The 18,416-nt window shown below is 40.3% G+C and overlaps 2 protein-coding genes across 3 annotated transcripts; one reads left to right on the top strand and one right to left on the bottom strand.

The window, feature by feature from the left end:
- Nucleotides 1-3,075: 3,075 nt before the first annotated feature.
- rab38b (RAB38b, member of RAS oncogene family) lies at nucleotides 3,076-8,368 on the top strand. The gene is made up of 3 exons (XM_034550239.1): nucleotides 3,076-3,343; nucleotides 4,918-5,195; nucleotides 7,525-8,368. The coding sequence occupies exons 1-3, from the start codon at nucleotides 3,115-3,117 to the stop codon at nucleotides 7,672-7,674; spliced, it is 657 nt and encodes a 218-aa protein (XP_034406130.1). The 5' UTR covers nucleotides 3,076-3,114; the 3' UTR covers nucleotides 7,675-8,368.
- A 3,397-nt stretch (nucleotides 8,369-11,765) lies between these two features.
- Nucleotides 11,766-18,005, bottom strand: bach1b (BTB and CNC homology 1, basic leucine zipper transcription factor 1 b). 2 transcript variants are annotated; one of them, XM_034550512.1, is made up of 5 exons: nucleotides 17,865-18,005; nucleotides 17,488-17,736; nucleotides 15,371-16,801; nucleotides 13,594-13,800; nucleotides 11,768-13,501 (listed from the first exon to the last, which is right to left on the bottom strand). In XM_034550512.1, the coding sequence occupies exons 2-5, from the start codon at nucleotides 17,734-17,736 to the stop codon at nucleotides 13,163-13,165; spliced, it is 2,226 nt and encodes a 741-aa protein (XP_034406403.1). In that variant the 5' UTR covers nucleotides 17,865-18,005; the 3' UTR covers nucleotides 11,768-13,162. The 2 variants fall into 2 exon arrangements, with proteins under 2 accessions (XP_034406404.1, XP_034406403.1); XM_034550513.1 differs by lacking the exon at nucleotides 17,865-18,005 and having other exon boundaries at nucleotides 11,766-13,501; nucleotides 15,371-16,634; nucleotides 17,488-17,587.
- Between the last annotated feature and the right edge of the window lie 411 nt (nucleotides 18,006-18,416).

Consider the following 18,416-nt stretch of genomic DNA (forward strand, 5'->3'; position numbering starts at 1 on the left):
TATTGAAATCCTTATGCATTAATCTGTGCACTTTTTGCAGATTGCCAGCATCACTCATTAAACTCTTAATTTCTTCTTTTTTTCCAGTTATACAAGCTAATACTTCTCTCTTGGTTCCAATGAGCCTGAGCAGCTACTCCTCCAACGCTCTCTCAGTTAACTTTCTGGTTCTCTTAGATTAAATCTTTTCATTTTAATTACCTCATTATCTTCAGCCATCATCATAATAGGGCAATGCGTAAATTGCGTGCAAATGTTCAAAAAGTATTTCCACCTTTCTCATCAGAATCCTGGATCAAATTAGCAACATCAATCTTCATTAACGTCAAAAAAACTGACGGTGCATCTTCATAAATCCCACACCATAAACGGTTTTCCGGTCCTTTCTTTACCTTGTCCAACATTTTCCATTCGGTCAATAGCAGCACAGCGCAGCGCTCAGAGCTCTTTCAGATCCTTTCCTCAGGTTTCAGCTGATATCCGACATCCACTTGCAAACTCCTTGGAGAGGTTTTTCTACTAATGTAGCGGCGCTCCATTAGCGTTGTTAAGCCGTTGAAGAGCTGCAAACACAGTGACTTCCTTTTGTGACTTTTTATATTCTATGCAGCAAAGTGTTAACTAAATACACAGGTCCTTTAAGTGACAAACTGACAACATGGAGACCTTCACACTCTACCAGTCCAATCATTTAGTAACAAATGTAGCAAACAATAAAATAAAATACAAATCAAAGGTAAATAAAAACATTCATGTAGTCGGACACATTCTATGCAATTCCCCTTGTTCCATTCACCACCTTCTTCCATCCACAGAGAAAGTGCTAAAATGCCAGATAATTATATTTAAAACCCACACAAAGAAAACTGAAACTAAAATCAAAGTATCAAGAGAATATGATACTCTCCTGGTCTTTCCTTCCGCTATGACTTTGTCCATGCATCGATCTCGTCTCAGAGGTGACTGAGCTGCTTCAGATGAAAAACACATCACAGACAATCATTCAGATATTTAAAGAACATCATATAATTTGTCTCCAGCTGTGTAGTGGAGGAAGTGTTGTTCAGGTACACCATGACGTCCTCGTCTCCATTCAGTCTGCGGCTCCTCCCCCAGCGCCTGGTGTCTTTTCTCTGAGAGCCAAACAAAAAAGACAAATCAGATCCTTAAATGGGTTGCCACATCAGCTTCAGGAATTCTGAACTTCTGAGACAATGATATTCTGTCTAAACCACACTTAATGGTGACTGAATGTCCATATCTATAAAACACCACAAAGGTGTGGCAGCAGAAACAACCATGTTAGCATTATTTCCTGTCAGGGGCAAGAAACTGAAATTGAAACTGTAATTCACACCTGAAGCTATATAAAGTGACAAGAAGTAGCAGGATTGTCATGGAGACAGTCCTGTATGTGAGCAACCCCTCATGACATAATAGCCATTGTTGATTGACCCAGAGTGCAAACAGTTCATAACTGGCCAAACAGAATGAATATACAAATCAAACAGGAGTGTAAACCTTGCTTAAGGTACAGATTGAGTGAAGAGACTGCTTTCCTCTTTGCATTTGTCTGTCTATGTGAATGCACTGAAACTCTATGTATTCCAATAGGAGATATGGCAAATAGTACCAGGTATAGGGTCTGTTTAAGCAAGCAAGCAAGCGTACTGCCTTATTTCTCTACCGAGTAATACGTTCGGATATAATTCAGAAAAGTAATCCATATCTTGGAAGCATTCACACATGTCCGTTTTCCTGCAGTATTCAACCTCACACCAACTCTTTTCGTTATGATGGTACTGTGGTTTAAACTTGTGAATATCTTTGTGATAGAATTGTAATACATCTATTATTCAAGACCTTCTTTTGACAGTAGCATCAACATTGTATGCAGTCATGCCCTTCACCCCTAATTGTTCTCTTCTCCCACCCTTCTTCCTTCATCTGTCATTAGTGGGTGTCGCTGCCCCCAATATTTAAAGAGGCTAGAGAAGGTTCTCTCTCTTCTCATACTAAACAGCCTTCTGCCTATCAATTTATTTTGCTCCCCGTTTTGTTTTTATTTTATTTCCAGTTTGTGTAGCTTTGTTTGCAGTTTAGTTATTTAGAGTTTTGATTTTAGGGGGATTCTAGATCCTACAGCCCCTGGTGTGGCTGGCCTAGACTCCCTCTGTGTTCTTGTTCTTTTTGGCCAGGCCTGCAGGCTCCCATAGTTTTGGTTAATTTATGGCATCAATTATAAATAACATTGTGCTGCTTTACTAACTATTGGTTATGGCATCCTTTGTACAATGTTTCCCTGTGACAATAACACATTCCCCAAAATGTGTTTCCAGAGAAAGGCATATGCCACTCTGTAAATGTCAACCAACATTGTGTTGTATTGTGTGTTGTATTTGACATGCCTGATCCAGCAGTTGGATGTGTTGCTAAACATGCGGAATATGTTTATTGGATAACGATTTGTATGTATCTAAAATGATGTTCAACAATGTCTAAAATGGTAGTTTCCTTACAAGAAACAGAGCAGTTTTACATAACTGCATTAATTTCAATATACGACTGATTTTCTCACTGCATCTAAACAGACATGTAGGACCTTGTTGGCCGGGTGCGTGTGACTGTGAGAGTGTAGCTGCATTCAGCATTGGGGGAAACCTTGTAGGCTACAAAAAAAAAGACACGATCACGCATCATCCTTTCCTCTTCTCCTTTGCAGTGTAAAGCTTATAATTGTGTTGGGTAACTTAAACAAGGAAGAGACTATTACGCATCACATACAGGGTTAAAATTTAAGAAGGTCACATAAGTGGCAGTATATTGTACTAGAGACTCGGTAACAGGAACCACTGTGTACCTCCTTTAGTAAACCGTGCGCACTTCTCCGTGGTCACAAGTTCCCAAGAAGCACAGCCCGTGAGCAGATCACACGTGTCCTATTCCCACCAGAGGGAGACACACTGGACAGGGGAGAGGGGAGAGGGGAGAGGGGAGAGGGGAGAGGGGAGAGGGGAGAGGGGAGAGGGGAGAGGGGAGAGGGGGGAGGGGGAGGGACACTCCTACCAAGTCAAAGTTTCTGGAAGCTGCTGCGCCTAAGATCCGACAAGTGAGATGACCAACCAGTCAGCGCACTCCAACGGCATGCAGAGCCTCCGGAAGGAACACCTGTACAAGGTGCTGGTTATCGGAGACCTCGGGGTCGGGAAGACTTCCATCATCCGGCGCTACGTCCACCAGACTTACTCCACCAACTACCGGGCCACCATCGGCGTGGACTTCGCCCTGAAGGTGTTGAACTGGGACTCCGCGACTGTGCGGCTCCAACTGTGGGACATTGCAGGTGGGGGCAGTTAACAGCAAGTCGAATATCTTTTATTTGCTGGGTATAAAAAGTTATGTCACTGTAAGAATTCAAACTTTAAGTTATCTGCAGCGATAGAGTCAGCCTCATTGATGATGCATTTTAATTGCACATTGCACACTATTTAAAGCTTAAAGTAACATATCATGTAAGCTTTAAACAGTGTGCAATTAAAATGCAATATGTGAAATAATTAAGGGACCTCTTTATATCCTCATTGGAAAAAAGGTGGTTTAACAAAGCTGTTTGTAGTAGTTCCCGAAAAATTGATGGTTTGGGAAGATAAGACTTGTCTTCCAAATGAGTGAGACATGAGAAATTGTGAAATATTCACAACTAAAAGACGCACTGTCATTGTGAAGAGCAGTATTTGTATCTCTCTCTCTCACACACACACACACACACACACGCACACACACGCATACACGCACGCGCGGTTTTCTGAACAGATCGTTATTCAGTCATTCATTCAAGGTATGATGCTGCTTCATGTGATTAGGCCCATGTGAGGGAGATTTTAAGGCCAGTCACATGGGTCTCATTGTCGCCAAAAATAACAAGTAAAACATCATTAGTCAATCACACTCACACACAGGCAGACATGTGCTTCAAGAGGTCAAATGCGATTATAAGTCACATCTAAATTTAGTCTCATTTACCTGCTTGTAATTCATCCTCCTGAGGAGAAGGAATGGACTAAGCAGCGGCTGAGGAATTATGGTTTCTTATAATATATGGAGTGGTACATTGACATGTTTGACTTGTAATGTAAAGCTGTAGATTGCACCATAAATGTACTGAATGACAGCCTGTCAAGTGCCATGGTGCATGTGTCTGTCTGCCTAGTTCCTTTTGATAAATGAAAGTCATTCTATTGCATTAAAGGGGGAAGTTCTCCATCTATTTTCTGTTTCCTCTTACTCATGAGGCAGCATTTTGTCTGGTCAAAGTGTTTATAGCAAAGTCAAAATGGACTCTCATGCGTTAATATTGATTAAACATGTACATTTTCTGCTGAAAGGGCATGGTATCTAAAACAAGCAGGATGTACACACCTATACAGCAGATGCTCCATTTTGGACCAACACATACTCACATTAGACAGCAGAGCACAATGTCCTGTTTACAGCTGTTCTAACTCCTCATGCACCTAATTGCCCAATACTCAAGCATGGATGAATACACATACATGTAGAGCTGAACACAGACATTTTTACATGGTTATATTCTTACCGATATATTGTATGAATACCGCTATAGTCTGGGACAAAGTTTATTTTCATGACATTACAGGTGTAATTTAAGTAGGCCAATTATCAACGGGAACAAGCAGTTGCATTGACCATCTATTTAAGTGCAACGTGACGGTAAGACCACAGGAATGTGCTGTTTCATGCAAATGCAGGCTCTCACTACATGCAGCCTGAAACAGCTAAATGCCAGCTGCATTGGAGCTCTGCAAAACAATGAGAGTCTCTTATCAAACTGATGGACCGGAAATAACAGTGTTGCCACACTAATGAATGAAGCTCCCTTGTCTTTGTTCATCACAGGTCAGGAACGTTTTGGAAATATGACGAGAGTGTACTACCGTGAAGCCATGGGAGCCTTCATAGTGTTTGATGTAACCCGGTCCACATCCTTTGAGGCCGTCATCAAGTGGAAAGAGGACCTGGACTCCAAACTAATGCTGACTAATGGACAGAGCATTGCCACTGTGCTCCTGGCTAACAAGTGTGACCAGGGCAGGGAGTTGACCAACAACGGCATCAAAATGGACCAGTTCTGCAAGGACCATGGCTTTATCGGGTGGTTTGAGACCTCGGCTAAGGTGAGACCAGTGGCGAAGGTGTTCTTCTTTGCCAATAATTCACTATAGTGTAGTTGTATTTAGCACTGCCTGTTGTGGGGCCTTTGTATTGAAGGAATAGTTTAGCTTATTCCATTATTTCTTTTTTGTGCTGAAAAGATCGAACCCACTCTTATGTCTGTAAATGTGAACCTGGAGCCAGAAGATGCTTAGCTTAGCTTAGCATAATTACTAGAAATAGAAACGGCTTGCCTGGTTCTGTCTATAGGTAACTCTATGAATTGCAAGCCTAGCGGCCCGCCAGGCTTCAGTTGACTCACAAGCAGGCATAAGTGTCGGTCCCACATCATACAAATGCAGTAAAGTATGCCAGAAAAATATCATCAAAAAAAGTTATAGTGTAGCATCTCATAAAAAAGTAATTAAGAAAGTAATTGTATAGTATGTCATGAAATTTTTTCTCAAAAAAATATAATTTAGTATGTCATAAAACATCATAGTGTGTCATAGTGTGTCATAAATATGTCATAAGAAGTTATAGTATAATACGTCATAAAAACATCATAGTATGCAAGTAAAAAGTCATTTAAAAGTCATAGTACCATATAGTATGTCGTAAAACTCATATAGCTTGTTATAAGTACATCCCATCAGACACATAAGAACGTAGCAGTGCAATGTGTACAGTTTAGGCTATTTATAAATGTTAAAACTCCTCCAGACCCAAGCCCGTTTCCCATGTCTTTCTTGCCATCTGCTAATTATTGTGAATTGGGTCGCCCCCAAACTTAGCAACAAATCCAACTTGGGCGAATCTTCAAGTGTTAAAACAACATTTATCGATGATTATGTTTAGGCATTTTTCTTGGCAGGGCTTTAAAGGTGCTGATTGTATACATTGCCTTCAAACAGTGCCAGGCTAGCTGCTTTGCCCTGTTTCTAGTCTTTATGCTAAGCTAACTGGTCTAGGGCTTTAGCTTAACATCTGACATGAGTGTCAAACCTTTTTATATAATTAAATAAAGCAAATTGTGTGTTTCCCAACACATCAAAGTATTGCTCTATTCATCAAAATTGTAATGAATGGGCCAGATGGCAGGCCTTTTCAGTGAGCGGCTGACACACTCAGTATAGATCATCTCCCAATCAGGTCACTTCAGTCAGTGAAAGACATCCCCACAGACTGGAATTTCATATCCTCATGGAAAGTGGCTCTGCAAGATGAACTTGAAAAGCAGGGTCAAAACAAGTTATTTAAGTTAAAAGTGTGAGAGGACTGACTGTTACCTGATTTCCCTGCCTGGTGATCCGAAAAGAGTTCTGCTTCCAAGCAAAGAATAGTTCATCAATAGAAAGTGCATCACATACATCCACAGTATTTATGATATAGGGTATGCTTGACAAGAATTTCTAACATATATATATTGGAACAATTTATTTCTGTACACTATATGTATGTATAGATGGAGATGCCAAATAATTGAAACAAAACATAGTTTCTATAATGCATGATAATTTGAATTAACCTTGTTCCACATACTAATCTAAAAACTCTGCAGTACTTACACGCGGCTATAAATTCTACAAAAAATTGTTTTCATTCACACATCCTCTGTTGACACTAATGTGTTGGAGGCCGGAGCTGCATAAGTGTGCTGCCATTCTTGTGGCATCAAGACTCAACATTCTGAAAGGTTAAAGGTTATAAGGTGACAGAAATGTCAGAAGTAGGCTATGCAAACAGACATACATGTTCTTCTTAGGTAGCAGTTAGAAAACATGTTAACAGCATTCACTCTTCGCTTTTAATATAATTAATTAATGATTATTTTTATGTTTTTATTGAATGATTTTATTTGTCTTTTTGTAATTTTATGTAGCTGTAAAGCACTTTGAATTGCCTTGTGTACGAATTGTGCTCTATAAATAAACTTGCCTCGCCATTTGAAGTAGTTTCAGACACATTAAGGTGACAGCATGCTAGTTCCCCATATTTAGGACATACTGGAGGTTAACGCCTGCATATGATGCACTGAAGCATGATGTACTTTACTGACTTAGCTGAGATGATTGTTTGAGTAACTATCCCAAACAGATCCATTAAAATACATTTAGTCCATAAATCGTATGCTTTCTTTGTTTACTTGACACATTTGTTTCTTGGGATCATAGATGTTTTTTATTTTCTTTTATCATTGTCCGGACAAAAAAATCTAAACAATGAAAATGACAGAAAGGATATATGATTAAGGAAATACAAATGTGAAACAATAATTTAAATCTACAGATTATAAAAGAGAATTAAAAACTCATTATAGACCCATACCTGACAGTTTTCCTTCTCTTTTAGGATAATCTCAATATCGGTGAAGCTGCAAACCTCCTGGTCAAGCACATCATGGCCACAGAGAATGACATCCTGAAAAGCGTGCTACCGGACACCATCTCCCCTCAGTTTGACTCCAACAGGCAGATGAGCTGCTCTGGCTGCTTTAAATAAGGAGAGGAGACAAAACAGAATGGAAAGACAGTAGTACAAAGAGGGGCAGGCATACCACCCAGCCTTCCTTGGACATCTCAGTGCACACAGTACAGATCTGATCCAAACCAGGGTTGAAGATTTCATTTCGGGGGAATGTTTGTGGTTTGTTTGTGTTCTCAGTGCCCAATTACGAGAGAAACAGTTTGTGAACTAAAATCACATAGACTAAGAAGTAAGGAGCAAAACTTTTAGTTACTCTTCATACTGTGAGTTAAAAGTTATTTTGGCAGACAAAGTATAACTTCAGCCCTTTTCTATGCTCTTTGGCATGGTTATTTAAGGTATAAACAGGGGCTGTTCTGTTCAGCTGGTCAAGATTACATGCTCTTCTAAGTTCACTTGGAAAAAAGTCTGGCAACTGGTACTCAACATGCTGGACCGAACTGAACAAACAGAGCAAATGATCCCAACGTGCCCGATGCAACTCGCCCACAAGTGTGCAGTAATTACAGAATGCAAACAGGAGTTGTGTTGTTGGTTCTTCACCATTTCAAGCAACTGTGATTGTGATGTTGTTCTCCCTCTATTTACCTTCACCGCCACCTCAACAGTGTGGTTGTCATACAGGCTTCCTTTACTGTTTATTCAGCAATATTGAATATGTGTAATTATGTGAATTGTGCACATAAATGTTTTTTTATTATGAGTTTAAGTTAATGACATGCTTTTGTGAGTAATGCTGGTTAGTGTATTATGTTGTTCTGCGTAACACTTGTCCTACAGCTGACAACGTCGCAACACATTCGTATTTATAGCAAAAACTTGGTTGGCAAAATTGATAATTAGACACACAAATAGCCCAGAGATTGCCTAGTGTTACTAGTCTATTCCTAGTTCCCCTGGAGTAGTTCAGTGATCAACGGTATTTTAGACATGATTTTTTATGACCACTATATCTCGCTGCAACATTTAACCAAAGTGATTCATTCGTTAATTTGTGCCTCTGGGTTATTTTTTTTTAGAGGAAAATTGTGTTGATTGTCTGGATTTAAACTGGACTTTCTCATGAGTTCACTTGCCAAAGCCTCCGTATCCATGGTAACTAGATCATTTTTCATGGTTATCCTCAACATCCGTGAGAAGCTATTCCCATACAGGCTCAGATACACACACGCAGACACACTCTTACACACACATTACACCTTGTATTCTCCTCTCCCATAGACTCCATTCTCAGTTATTGTTTATATCCTTAAGAATTCTCCGTCCTCTCGAAATATGGGTGCTTTCAGTGTCTTTCTTTAGTCGTATATGTCCCCAGCCCCTCTCCTCCCTCTTTCTCTCATTCTCTGATTCACATAGCCGACAGTATGGGCAGCATATTATATAAACTCGCATGCAGGCAAGATTTGTGTTTATGACTTTCGATAACTAAAGTGTATACATATACTCAAGTCCCTGGGTGTCCAATGTGCCAAACCTTTAAAAAAAAAACGAGACAAATGTACAGAAAATGTTTAATGATGTGTGCTACATTGTTTCCTCCAGCTGCTGTTTATCAGCAGTGCTTGCACAGTCTTCATAAGCCGGATCACAACAGTGTCATGTGTTCTTGTGGAGTTCTTGGTGGTAATTTACAGCGTGCACATTCTGGCCTGATGGGCCTAAACAATGACCTCTGCACAGGATTACAAATTCACTTTGTTAGTTGGACTCATCATGAGGGTGCATGACATCATGGGATATCCGCATGGCATTACTCTATCCTAGAAAGAACTGCATGCTCACACACATTCTGTGGAGCACAATTATTGAACGTTTTGTCTCACAAATGAACTGAGACAAACTGCATTGTTATTTTCCATATTTATTGTAAAGTATTACAAAAAGTTAATTAAGTCATATCACAGGTCCCAGTTTTTGTAACAATAATGTGACTTCAATGTGTACTTTAACTTTAACTTTAACCTGGAACAGCCCTTTTTACAGCCTCATGATCACTATAGTTCCTAGACACTGTAGTAGAGTGTGTGAGCGTGTGTGTGTGTGTGTGTGTGTGTGTGTGTGTGTGTGTGCGTGCGTGTGTGTGTGTCCTTACTGATCAAGGACCTTAGGAAGCCACATGACTGGGTGGATTATTCTCTGCCTAAGGGATTCGATTTGGTCGTCTGGTCTTGACTCATGTTAAAACATCATCACCAACAACCCATCAACTGATCTAAAAATGTAAAAAATATCCACTTTGGGATAATTACGACATAAGTAACACAAAATAACAGTGTGTAGGATTTAGGGGGATTTATTGGCAGAAACTGAATACAATATTCAGAACTATATGTTCATGTATAATGAACCCCACAAATAAGAATTGTTACGTTTTCGTATCTACACAGGGAACCGGTCCGCCATGTTGCACCGACGTGTTTCTACAGTAGCCCAGAACAGACCAACCAAACACTGGCTTCAGTGGGAGCCTTTCACGTTTTGACGTTACCTGAAGGTCATCGTAGTTCTCAGACACGCTTGGAAAGGGAGGAGTGAGCGGAGGTGTACTCGTTGAATGCAATCTGTAAACTCACCGCTAGATGCATACAAATCCTACACACTCCTTTAAGAAACAAGCTGTTGTTGTGAGAGTGGGTGTCATTGAAAGATGCAATTCAAAACACTACAATTAAACATTAATTTCAATTTGGAACAATTTTCTCAAAGTTTTGGTCCATTAACTCTTTATATGACAACAGCTGGCACAGATCTAACTATTCATTACTGGGATTACTAGCCCGACATATTGTGTTCTCTTTAGTGCTCAGGCTCTGCCAGAGAACCACCTACAGAAAACACCCACATATTCTCTCAAAGGGAGAGAGCGAGAGAGACGAAGAGAAGCAGTTAGCTCGAGAAGAAAATGAGATGGGAGAAAAGCAATACTTACAGCAACAAATGACAGACAGCTCATCAAAGGTGCATGCAGGTAAACAGCAGCAAGCACATTAAACAGCTCAAATTCAAATTCCTTTTAAATATTTTCCAGACAGAATTCACATGTATCATCAATGATAACTATAAGATTAAATCACATTCAGCCGGGTTAATCACATGGAGACCATGAGACAATTTACGTAATGCAGCGACAAGAAGATGATAGAAGAAACATGATATGATCTGATCGAGAGTCTTTTGCCCTGCTCTCACCATCAGTAACTGCTCATGTGGTGCCATCTGTTGTCACATTAGTAACAGCGCAAGCAAAGCACAATCCTTTATTTCTAATCATATTAACTGGACTTGTATGTTCTAATAAGGAGACATGATTCATATAGTGTGTTTCCCAAGATGTCTCATTTCCACGGAGAAACAACAACAATAAACACTGTTGGATTTAGCTGTAGAAACACACACACACACACACACACACGCACGCACAAGTTAAATTGATGTGCAACCACTTAAGAATGACTGGATTAGAAACTTAATCACAGCGTGTGAAAATTACCTTTATGAGGGTGACCTTCTCATCCTTAAGCCCTGGGACCTCAGCAACTCTTGGTTCCCACTCCCAGGTGCCAAAAGCTTATTAGGCAAAGTTGACCTGCTTGACCTTTGCCCCACTGCAGTCTTCCTTTTATTCTCTCTCTATGATCAGTTCATGAATAGCTAGTGAGAATGATCAGTATTACTGTGATTCCCAGATCTCAATTTCGTAATCATCTGGAGAGCTATTACATTATGTTTGCTCACATAAAGGAACATTCAGAGATGAAATTGCAGTCTCTGTGTAATTAAAATTGCCCCCAGAGAGAGACAGAGGGGGAGTAGAGGACTGAAGAAAGAGTGAAAAGAAAGAGAAACTTAAAAGTGGGTAAGGGTGACTGAGATTCAGGAGGGAGGAATATGAAAGACTAAGTGCAGTATTAATCATTAATATATCTGTCCAGGTTGAGAGCTGAGTCTTCTGGAAGCCTTATGAGCTGAGCTATCCCTCACACTGACCAGTGACATACTTTACATCTCATGAACCTTACTGTTGTGTTTTATTTCTATTTTCTAATATCGCATAATGCGTTGCACTAACAATCATCTTCACAACTGAGGGAAAAACATCTTTTACTGTTTTGAGCATTTTATTTTCTGTTTCAATGTTCATTGGCTCTTTTTCACTTTTGCTTAAAAAATACAGGAATCCATTTGGACATTATGATAGAAAGATAAAGTCCTTTTTTATGCAATAAAAATAAAGGAATGCAGTCGTAGAACAATGTGTGCTGCATACACCTCTCAGTCTATTGACTACACAGGCACTGCCACTAGAGGGCGGTAAGCACCAGCATTATCATGCAATAGCATCAACTGAATTATTAATCTGCAATCGGCTTGGTGAGGCATCCTCAAACCTCATTGTCCTCAAAAACACAATGTGGTTACTCACCATTTCCTCATACAATCAATGTATAACTGATTTTCTTATTTACACAAATAATGTAAGACCAGCTGCACAGTCGTGATTATCATGGGTGATAAGAAATCTATAAATATATGCATATATAAAACAGTGAAACTTGATCATGATGATGTTGCAAACTGGTTTTCTGTGAAGAGTCCTGACAAAGATCTACCATAAGCAGGGAGAAACTAGGTGAAATGTTCTCAGTGAAAGTCAGAAGATTTACAACAAATGGAGTAACTTATTAATCAACATAATCGTGGTGTTGATTGTATATAAGACACAAAAAAATACACATCGATGAGCTTGTACTGCATGTTAATGCGACATTGTTCACTTGACCCTTGACACTTATTTAGCTAAGGGTGTTAAAGATAATCAAGTTTGGCTGGACACACAATATTTCCGTAGAAGAGTCCAATACCAATACAAGGCAGACGCATAATGTGGGACAAATGATGGGAATGATTTTCATCACACAGGGTGAGGCAGCTTTTCTCCTAAAAGTGTAGCTGCTTTGTTTATGTTCAGCATAAACACTCTGCTAAGGTGCACTTTCTTTAGACAGCACTTGAGTCAAAGCCGAGCTCTGAGAGCGGACTGCCACCAAGAAGAACTGTGTCACTGTGGCGACAACCACAATGACCGTCAGAAATATCTTAGCCAGACATATGACCAGAAGGTAAACATGGCACATTGTGCTCGTTGTGTTGCATGGTTTTAGTGCACCGTCACTTAGTGAACCAACACTGTCTGCAAGAGGTATTGTATGCTGAATTGACCAATTACTTGAGAAGCTTTATAAAAATGTTAAACAATTAAACTATGTATAAAGATGAGGTGCGTTATCCTGAGGTAATAAAGCAGTGAAGCACATTATAAATAAAGAGACCATTGTTCCCTTTGATTTCTGATTAAAGTTGTGATTGTCTCAAAGCTAACATGGTCAACATTCTCATCATGCACCCTGGCTGACTTGATTTGTAAGTAGGTACTATTCCACTTTAACCAGAAAACTAAGTATATTAATCCATTTGCAAAGTAGGAATGAATATGCTGAATCTACAGTGAATGTTGACCATCACTAACTGTATCTGTTTGGAAGTTGGACGAAGCCTCCTCAGACGCCATGTACTTATCAAAGCCGACCAAACAGGCCGAGAATGAAGCCTGGGGCTGGAGTAGCAACTCAGGCTGTGAAAGAAGTGCATCTATGTGAGGAAAGAAAGACGACAGAGGGCAGTCCGGGGAGGTGTATTGGGCCAACACCTGGAGCTGCTCTGGCTGCAGGCGGGCTTCGTTGCAGACCCTCTGGCATAACGCAGCAACACTGTGACATGTTTTTGACCTCATCTGGCTCAAATGGCTCTTCTCCATCATTAGTTTCTCCCTCTCTGTCTTCTGTGAAACGCATTACACACACACATCTTGATTAACATTTCTGTAAACAAGAAGTGCTTAATGATTTAAACCCAAAAATATTTTTTTTTTACCAGCTTGTCGATTTCACACTGCAGATCATATATGCAGTCTAGTTTCCTCTTGCGGCAACGCTGAGCTGCGAGGCGATTTTTGCTGCGCCGTCTCATATCGTGGACAAACTCCAGCTGTTCTTGAGTGAAGACCTGTTGCTTCAGCAGCTGTTGGAAGTCATTCCTGCTCAGAGCAACAATACACTCCACAGTGAAAGGCAACTGCACCTAAGATTACCCAAGCAGAAAATAAAGGTAACACAAGACAGTAAAGCCAGAAAGTATCTGCATCATTAAAGACAGATGGAGCCAACATCAATGCTTTATTTATATATATATATATATATATATATATATATATATATATATATATATATATATATATATATATATATATATATATATATATAATAATGCATTTAATTTATATAGCTTTTTTGGTGGTACTCAAAGACACTTTACATAACATAATTATAACATCCTAAAAGCTAAAGAATAACTAAAATTACAGGTAAAACAAATAGGGACTTTATCAGTTGCTCGGACCCTAATAAATAAAAATAATAAGAACATAGAGCAAACAATCACATATTAAAAGCAGTTCTGAACAGGTGAGTTTTGATTTGCGATTTGAATATGGAAAGATCATATATATATGTACAAAACATATATAACATAGTTTTGACTTTTTGTATGACGTCAAGCTGTAGATGACATGGGAGTGTAACTATAGTGTACACACACACACACACCTGCTTTAAAGACATATTTAATTTGTCCAAACATCATAAGAAATGAAGATGAGAACAAAGGAAGTGTAACTAATCTTAGGACATCATTCAATTCATTGAAGTGGTAATATACACACATTATGAATATTGATTGCAAAATTTAATGGAAATAGAATAATGACACCATCAGGATTTAGATTTGTAATTGTGGAAAACTAAATGGTGTGTGTCCTGGGTTGTTGGTAGTTTCTATAGAATCTTTTTTTTTTTTTTATTAAAGAATTTGATAAAGAAATAATCAATTATTGCAAAAACACATGGAGCTTTCTGAATTTGAACAACACACACAATGAGGCAAAAGTCAAATTGGATTTGGAATTCCAACAGCAAGTTATATTTTTACCAATTTGTTAATAATTAACTCTAACTCTAAGAAGAGTTGGGTTGGGTGCTGGGTTATTGTTGCTGCTAACGTGTGACAGGAAAGGTATGCTCACTGGTTTATTGGAGCAGTATCAACCTTGTAATGCTTTATCTAGAGTAAATAAAAGCATGTTTTTTCCTCTGAAATGACCTTTGCTTTGTCAGCACACTCACTGCACTGTTCACACCTTCTGGACCAGCAAACCTGTTGATCGAGTCGCCTGCAGTTATTGTTAACTCATCAGGCTGAGCTGCCAATATCAGATGAACTGGACTCTGAACTAATTAGCAAGACACATGCAAGCTGTCGCAACACACACGCGTGCACACACGCACACACACAAACACACACGCACACACACACACACATCATCATCATTTCTACTTAGTGAATAATCAACTTGGCACTGAAGGGATTCTGCTTTCTGTTATATGAATGCAAACACTTGTTTTTTTCTGATATATTGTACCTAGCTCTATCTAAAATACATAGTGAAAGGTAATATACAGGTAGTGTGAGCTTGCTGACCCGTTTTGACTCATTTCAGCACATGAACCTCACTGTTGCAGCAAAGCAGACATATCGACAAACAGAACAGATGTGCAGAGCCTTGGCAGGCTTGATTCATGCTTTAACCGCTCACCTGTCTGGCCCTCTCTCTTGTGTAGGACTCACTGTCTCCTTCTGTTTCTGTGTCTGAGTCTCCATCCTCCCCTGAGTTGAGAGATGACACACCGGACTGAGACGCCCCCTCGCACTCAGACAGCTCTGCTCCCTTCCATAAACATTTGCTCTGGTCCAACTCCTGGTAAACGGGACAGCTTGTGCTTGTGGAGCTGATGTTATTGAATTTCAGCCATTCTAAAGATGTGCTCTGTGCCCGTCCGCTCCCTGTATCAGAGGAACTTCCTGCATCAGGGTCCTGGAAATTCAGCTGAGATAAGCCCATGCCAGACCCCAGTTGTTTGGCCAGGTGCTCGGCCACCTCTCTTTCCACGACGGCATTATTTGACAGGGTCACTCTCTCCACGCTGCCAGTCTGTCGTCTTTCTTGCCAGCCAGAATATATCTCATCATCTGCCCTTTCCCACTCAGCTTCTACCTGATCTTCTGCTTTTTGATGAATGGACCTTGGCGCTAGTGCACCAGAGTCCTGCTTGCCCTCTGTACTGTCCATGACGAACCCTTTGTGTCCTGGTGACAGAGTCAGGGGGCCATGGTGCAACATTAACCCTGATGACCTCTCACCCAGCTCTGTGCTCCGTCCTGACGAGACTGCCTTAACACTGGATCTGTCTGTAGAGCTGATGTCTTCCTCCATTTCCATCTCTCTTTCATTATTCCATTTTCTCTGCATTTCATGTGTGTCTTTCTCAATCATAGAAACCTCTGCTCCCCTGTCATCCCCTGTTTTCTGGTCATGTATTTCAGTTTTCCATGGGTTATCAGCCCCTCTTGTGGTCTGCCTGGTGGAAATAGAGGTTGAATTACCAGGTAATTCAACGTCCTTCTTGCTGTTTACACTGCTGGAGCAGGGGGAGCACGGGAGGTCACAGTCATTCTTGATTACTGTTATGGGATCGTTCAGACTTTTCTCTGTGAAACACGTTTCCTTACTGCAAGCCAGCTGGAACTTGCGATACTTAGGACGCTGCATGAAACGGTCGTTTGTGCCTTCAGCTACAGGTGTAAGAGTGCCTGTACCATTTTTACTTTCTATTTTGCTGGTCACTGATTTGTTACACTGCCGAGCCACTTCCTGTTGAGTTGGTGAGTCAGCAACTGGTTTTACTTCTTCTTCATCCAACAATACATCGTCAGAGTCAATGACACAGTCTTTCTTTGACAATTGCCTCTTACATTCCTTCTTACAACAGGTCTTTCTTGGAACAGGGGCAGGGCTCTTGCTGCTGGAGAAGAACTTAGGGAGGAGAAAATCAAAGCATGCCTTGTCTAGGTCTCTGAAACCAAGAATGGAGGCTGAGTTGCGAATTTCTAAGACATCGTCTTTCTCAAAGAGAAGTTTGGATGTGTAGGCAAACTTCAGCAAGGGTTCAAAGCCAGCAACTGTCACCTGGAAAAAAGGACAAGTGACATGGATGAGCTATCTATATGCTCAAGTTCATTCTCAAGGATTGCAATCGGTAATTCTAATACTTTCTGTCAGATAATCAAACAGGCCAAGGAAATGATCACAAAGGTTTAATGAAATAAAGCCCATGATCATATGACTTTAGTGACAGAGCAACCAATACATTCTATTTTCTGTGAGTTCCCGGTTCCCAAGAAGCTGAATAAAAGCAGTTCCTCCCTTTAAATTATCTAGTTAATGCAAATGAATATTTTTCTGTGTGAAATAATAATTTAAAAAAAAGATTTGTTAATGCAAATTGTTGTATCAGCACGGCTCAGCCAACAGTTTCCTCTTGAAGACTAATAAACAGGTTGGACCATTCTTGGCCTTATTGTGTTAAGTGTGCTAAATTTAACTTCAGGGTTATAACTAATGCCCCACTTAGAATATGTTTAGCTTTACTTCTATTTCTCTACTGCTAGCAGACTGGAAACCACTAAGAGCCACAATCATTTTAATGTGACTGTAGTCACACACAGTGTGTTGTCAAGCTGACAGGACACTGTGTACCATCAACACTTATTGAGGAAATCAACCTTTCAGTCATTTTTCTCACTTCATTTTTTCCAGCAGGGCTTGTATGTATCTACTTTCTACCTGTACGGCATTGTGAGGGGACTTCTCACCTCCTGTGGCAGCGTGATGACCGCTCCATGCTGTGTGAGGGAGGAGATCCTGTGCGTGAAGTACTCACTGCAGGAAGCGAGAATCGAGCGGTGGGCTCTGAAACTGTGACCCTCCACCACCACGGTAACGTCACACATTGTGTCTCGCTTGCGCTGCTCGTCCAGGCAGCGCAGCACATGTGAGGAATGCACTGTAGACTCAAATGTAAACACAGATGACCGGCAGGCAGATGTGGCCATCAGGGACATCTAGATGTAAGCACAAACACATAAACATACACACACACATACACGTACACGCTTGTAGTTAACATTTTCCCTTTTTCAGGATACATGCTTACAATATTCTACATAAATAACAACAAAAACATGCCTACCTTACAAGGCTGACTTTATATATCCACGTTTCTTAGAGCGTTAAAGAAAGTCCCAGCTGCTGAGCACACATGGCTATTTCTAAATGGAATGCCGTCCAACCAAGCTACGTTTCCCAGAAAGTCTTATCTCAACTCTGGTACAAACTAAAAACTGAGCTTGACTCAGTCATATGGCTTGTGTGTGAGTATGTGAGAGGGAGGGAGAGATAGAGGGAGTGAGAGTGTGTGTGGGTGTGTGCGTGTGTTTGCGTGTGTGTCTGTGTGTGTGTCCGTGTGTGTTGCAACAACTCTGGGTGTAACAGAGCGCTGACTCATAGACTCCTGCTGATATAGGATGAGCAAGCAGTTTTTCCCATACACACCAATCCCACCCTTGAATTTATCTGGTAAACTAACAGGCTTTTCCCAGAAACACAGTTCAGAGATTAAGATAATGGTTGGGAAAAGAAACCCAACAGGGTGTTAGCTATTGTCTGTGTCTTCAGAGTTGTATGGATTTACTCGACTAATTGCAGGCAGTGCAAGTTGTGCAAAAATAAATTGAACTGCACC

The sequence above is a fragment of the Cyclopterus lumpus genome, chromosome 14, assembly GCF_009769545.1.
Source record: "Cyclopterus lumpus isolate fCycLum1 chromosome 14, fCycLum1.pri, whole genome shotgun sequence".
In the NCBI taxonomy this organism is placed as follows: Eukaryota; Metazoa; Chordata; class Actinopteri; order Perciformes; family Cyclopteridae; genus Cyclopterus; species Cyclopterus lumpus.

What these genes read in the sequence shown, in the direction of transcription:
- rab38b (XM_034550239.1), top strand. Translation starts at nt 3,115, where the DNA reads ATGACCAACCAGTCAGCGCACTCCAACGGCATGCAGAGCCTCCGGAAG. An exon ending in CCAACTGTGGGACATTGCAG is followed by an intron (nt 3,344 to 4,917) that starts GTGGGGGCAGTT and finishes TGTTCATCACAG; the next exon opens with GTCAGGAACGTTTTGGAAAT. An exon ending in GGTTTGAGACCTCGGCTAAG is followed by an intron (nt 5,196 to 7,524) that starts GTGAGACCAGTG and finishes CTTCTCTTTTAG; the next exon opens with GATAATCTCAATATCGGTGA.
- bach1b (XM_034550512.1), bottom strand. Translation starts at nt 17,736, where the DNA reads ATGTCCCTGATGGCCACATCTGCCTGCCGGTCATCTGTGTTTACATTT. An exon ending in TCATCACGCTGCCACAGGAG is followed by an intron (nt 16,802 to 17,487) that starts GTGAGAAGTCCC and finishes CCTTTTTTCCAG; the next exon opens with GTGACAGTTGCTGGCTTTGA. An exon ending in CAAGAGAGAGGGCCAGACAG is followed by an intron (nt 13,801 to 15,370) that starts GTGAGCGGTTAA and finishes GGGTAATCTTAG; the next exon opens with GTGCAGTTGCCTTTCACTGT.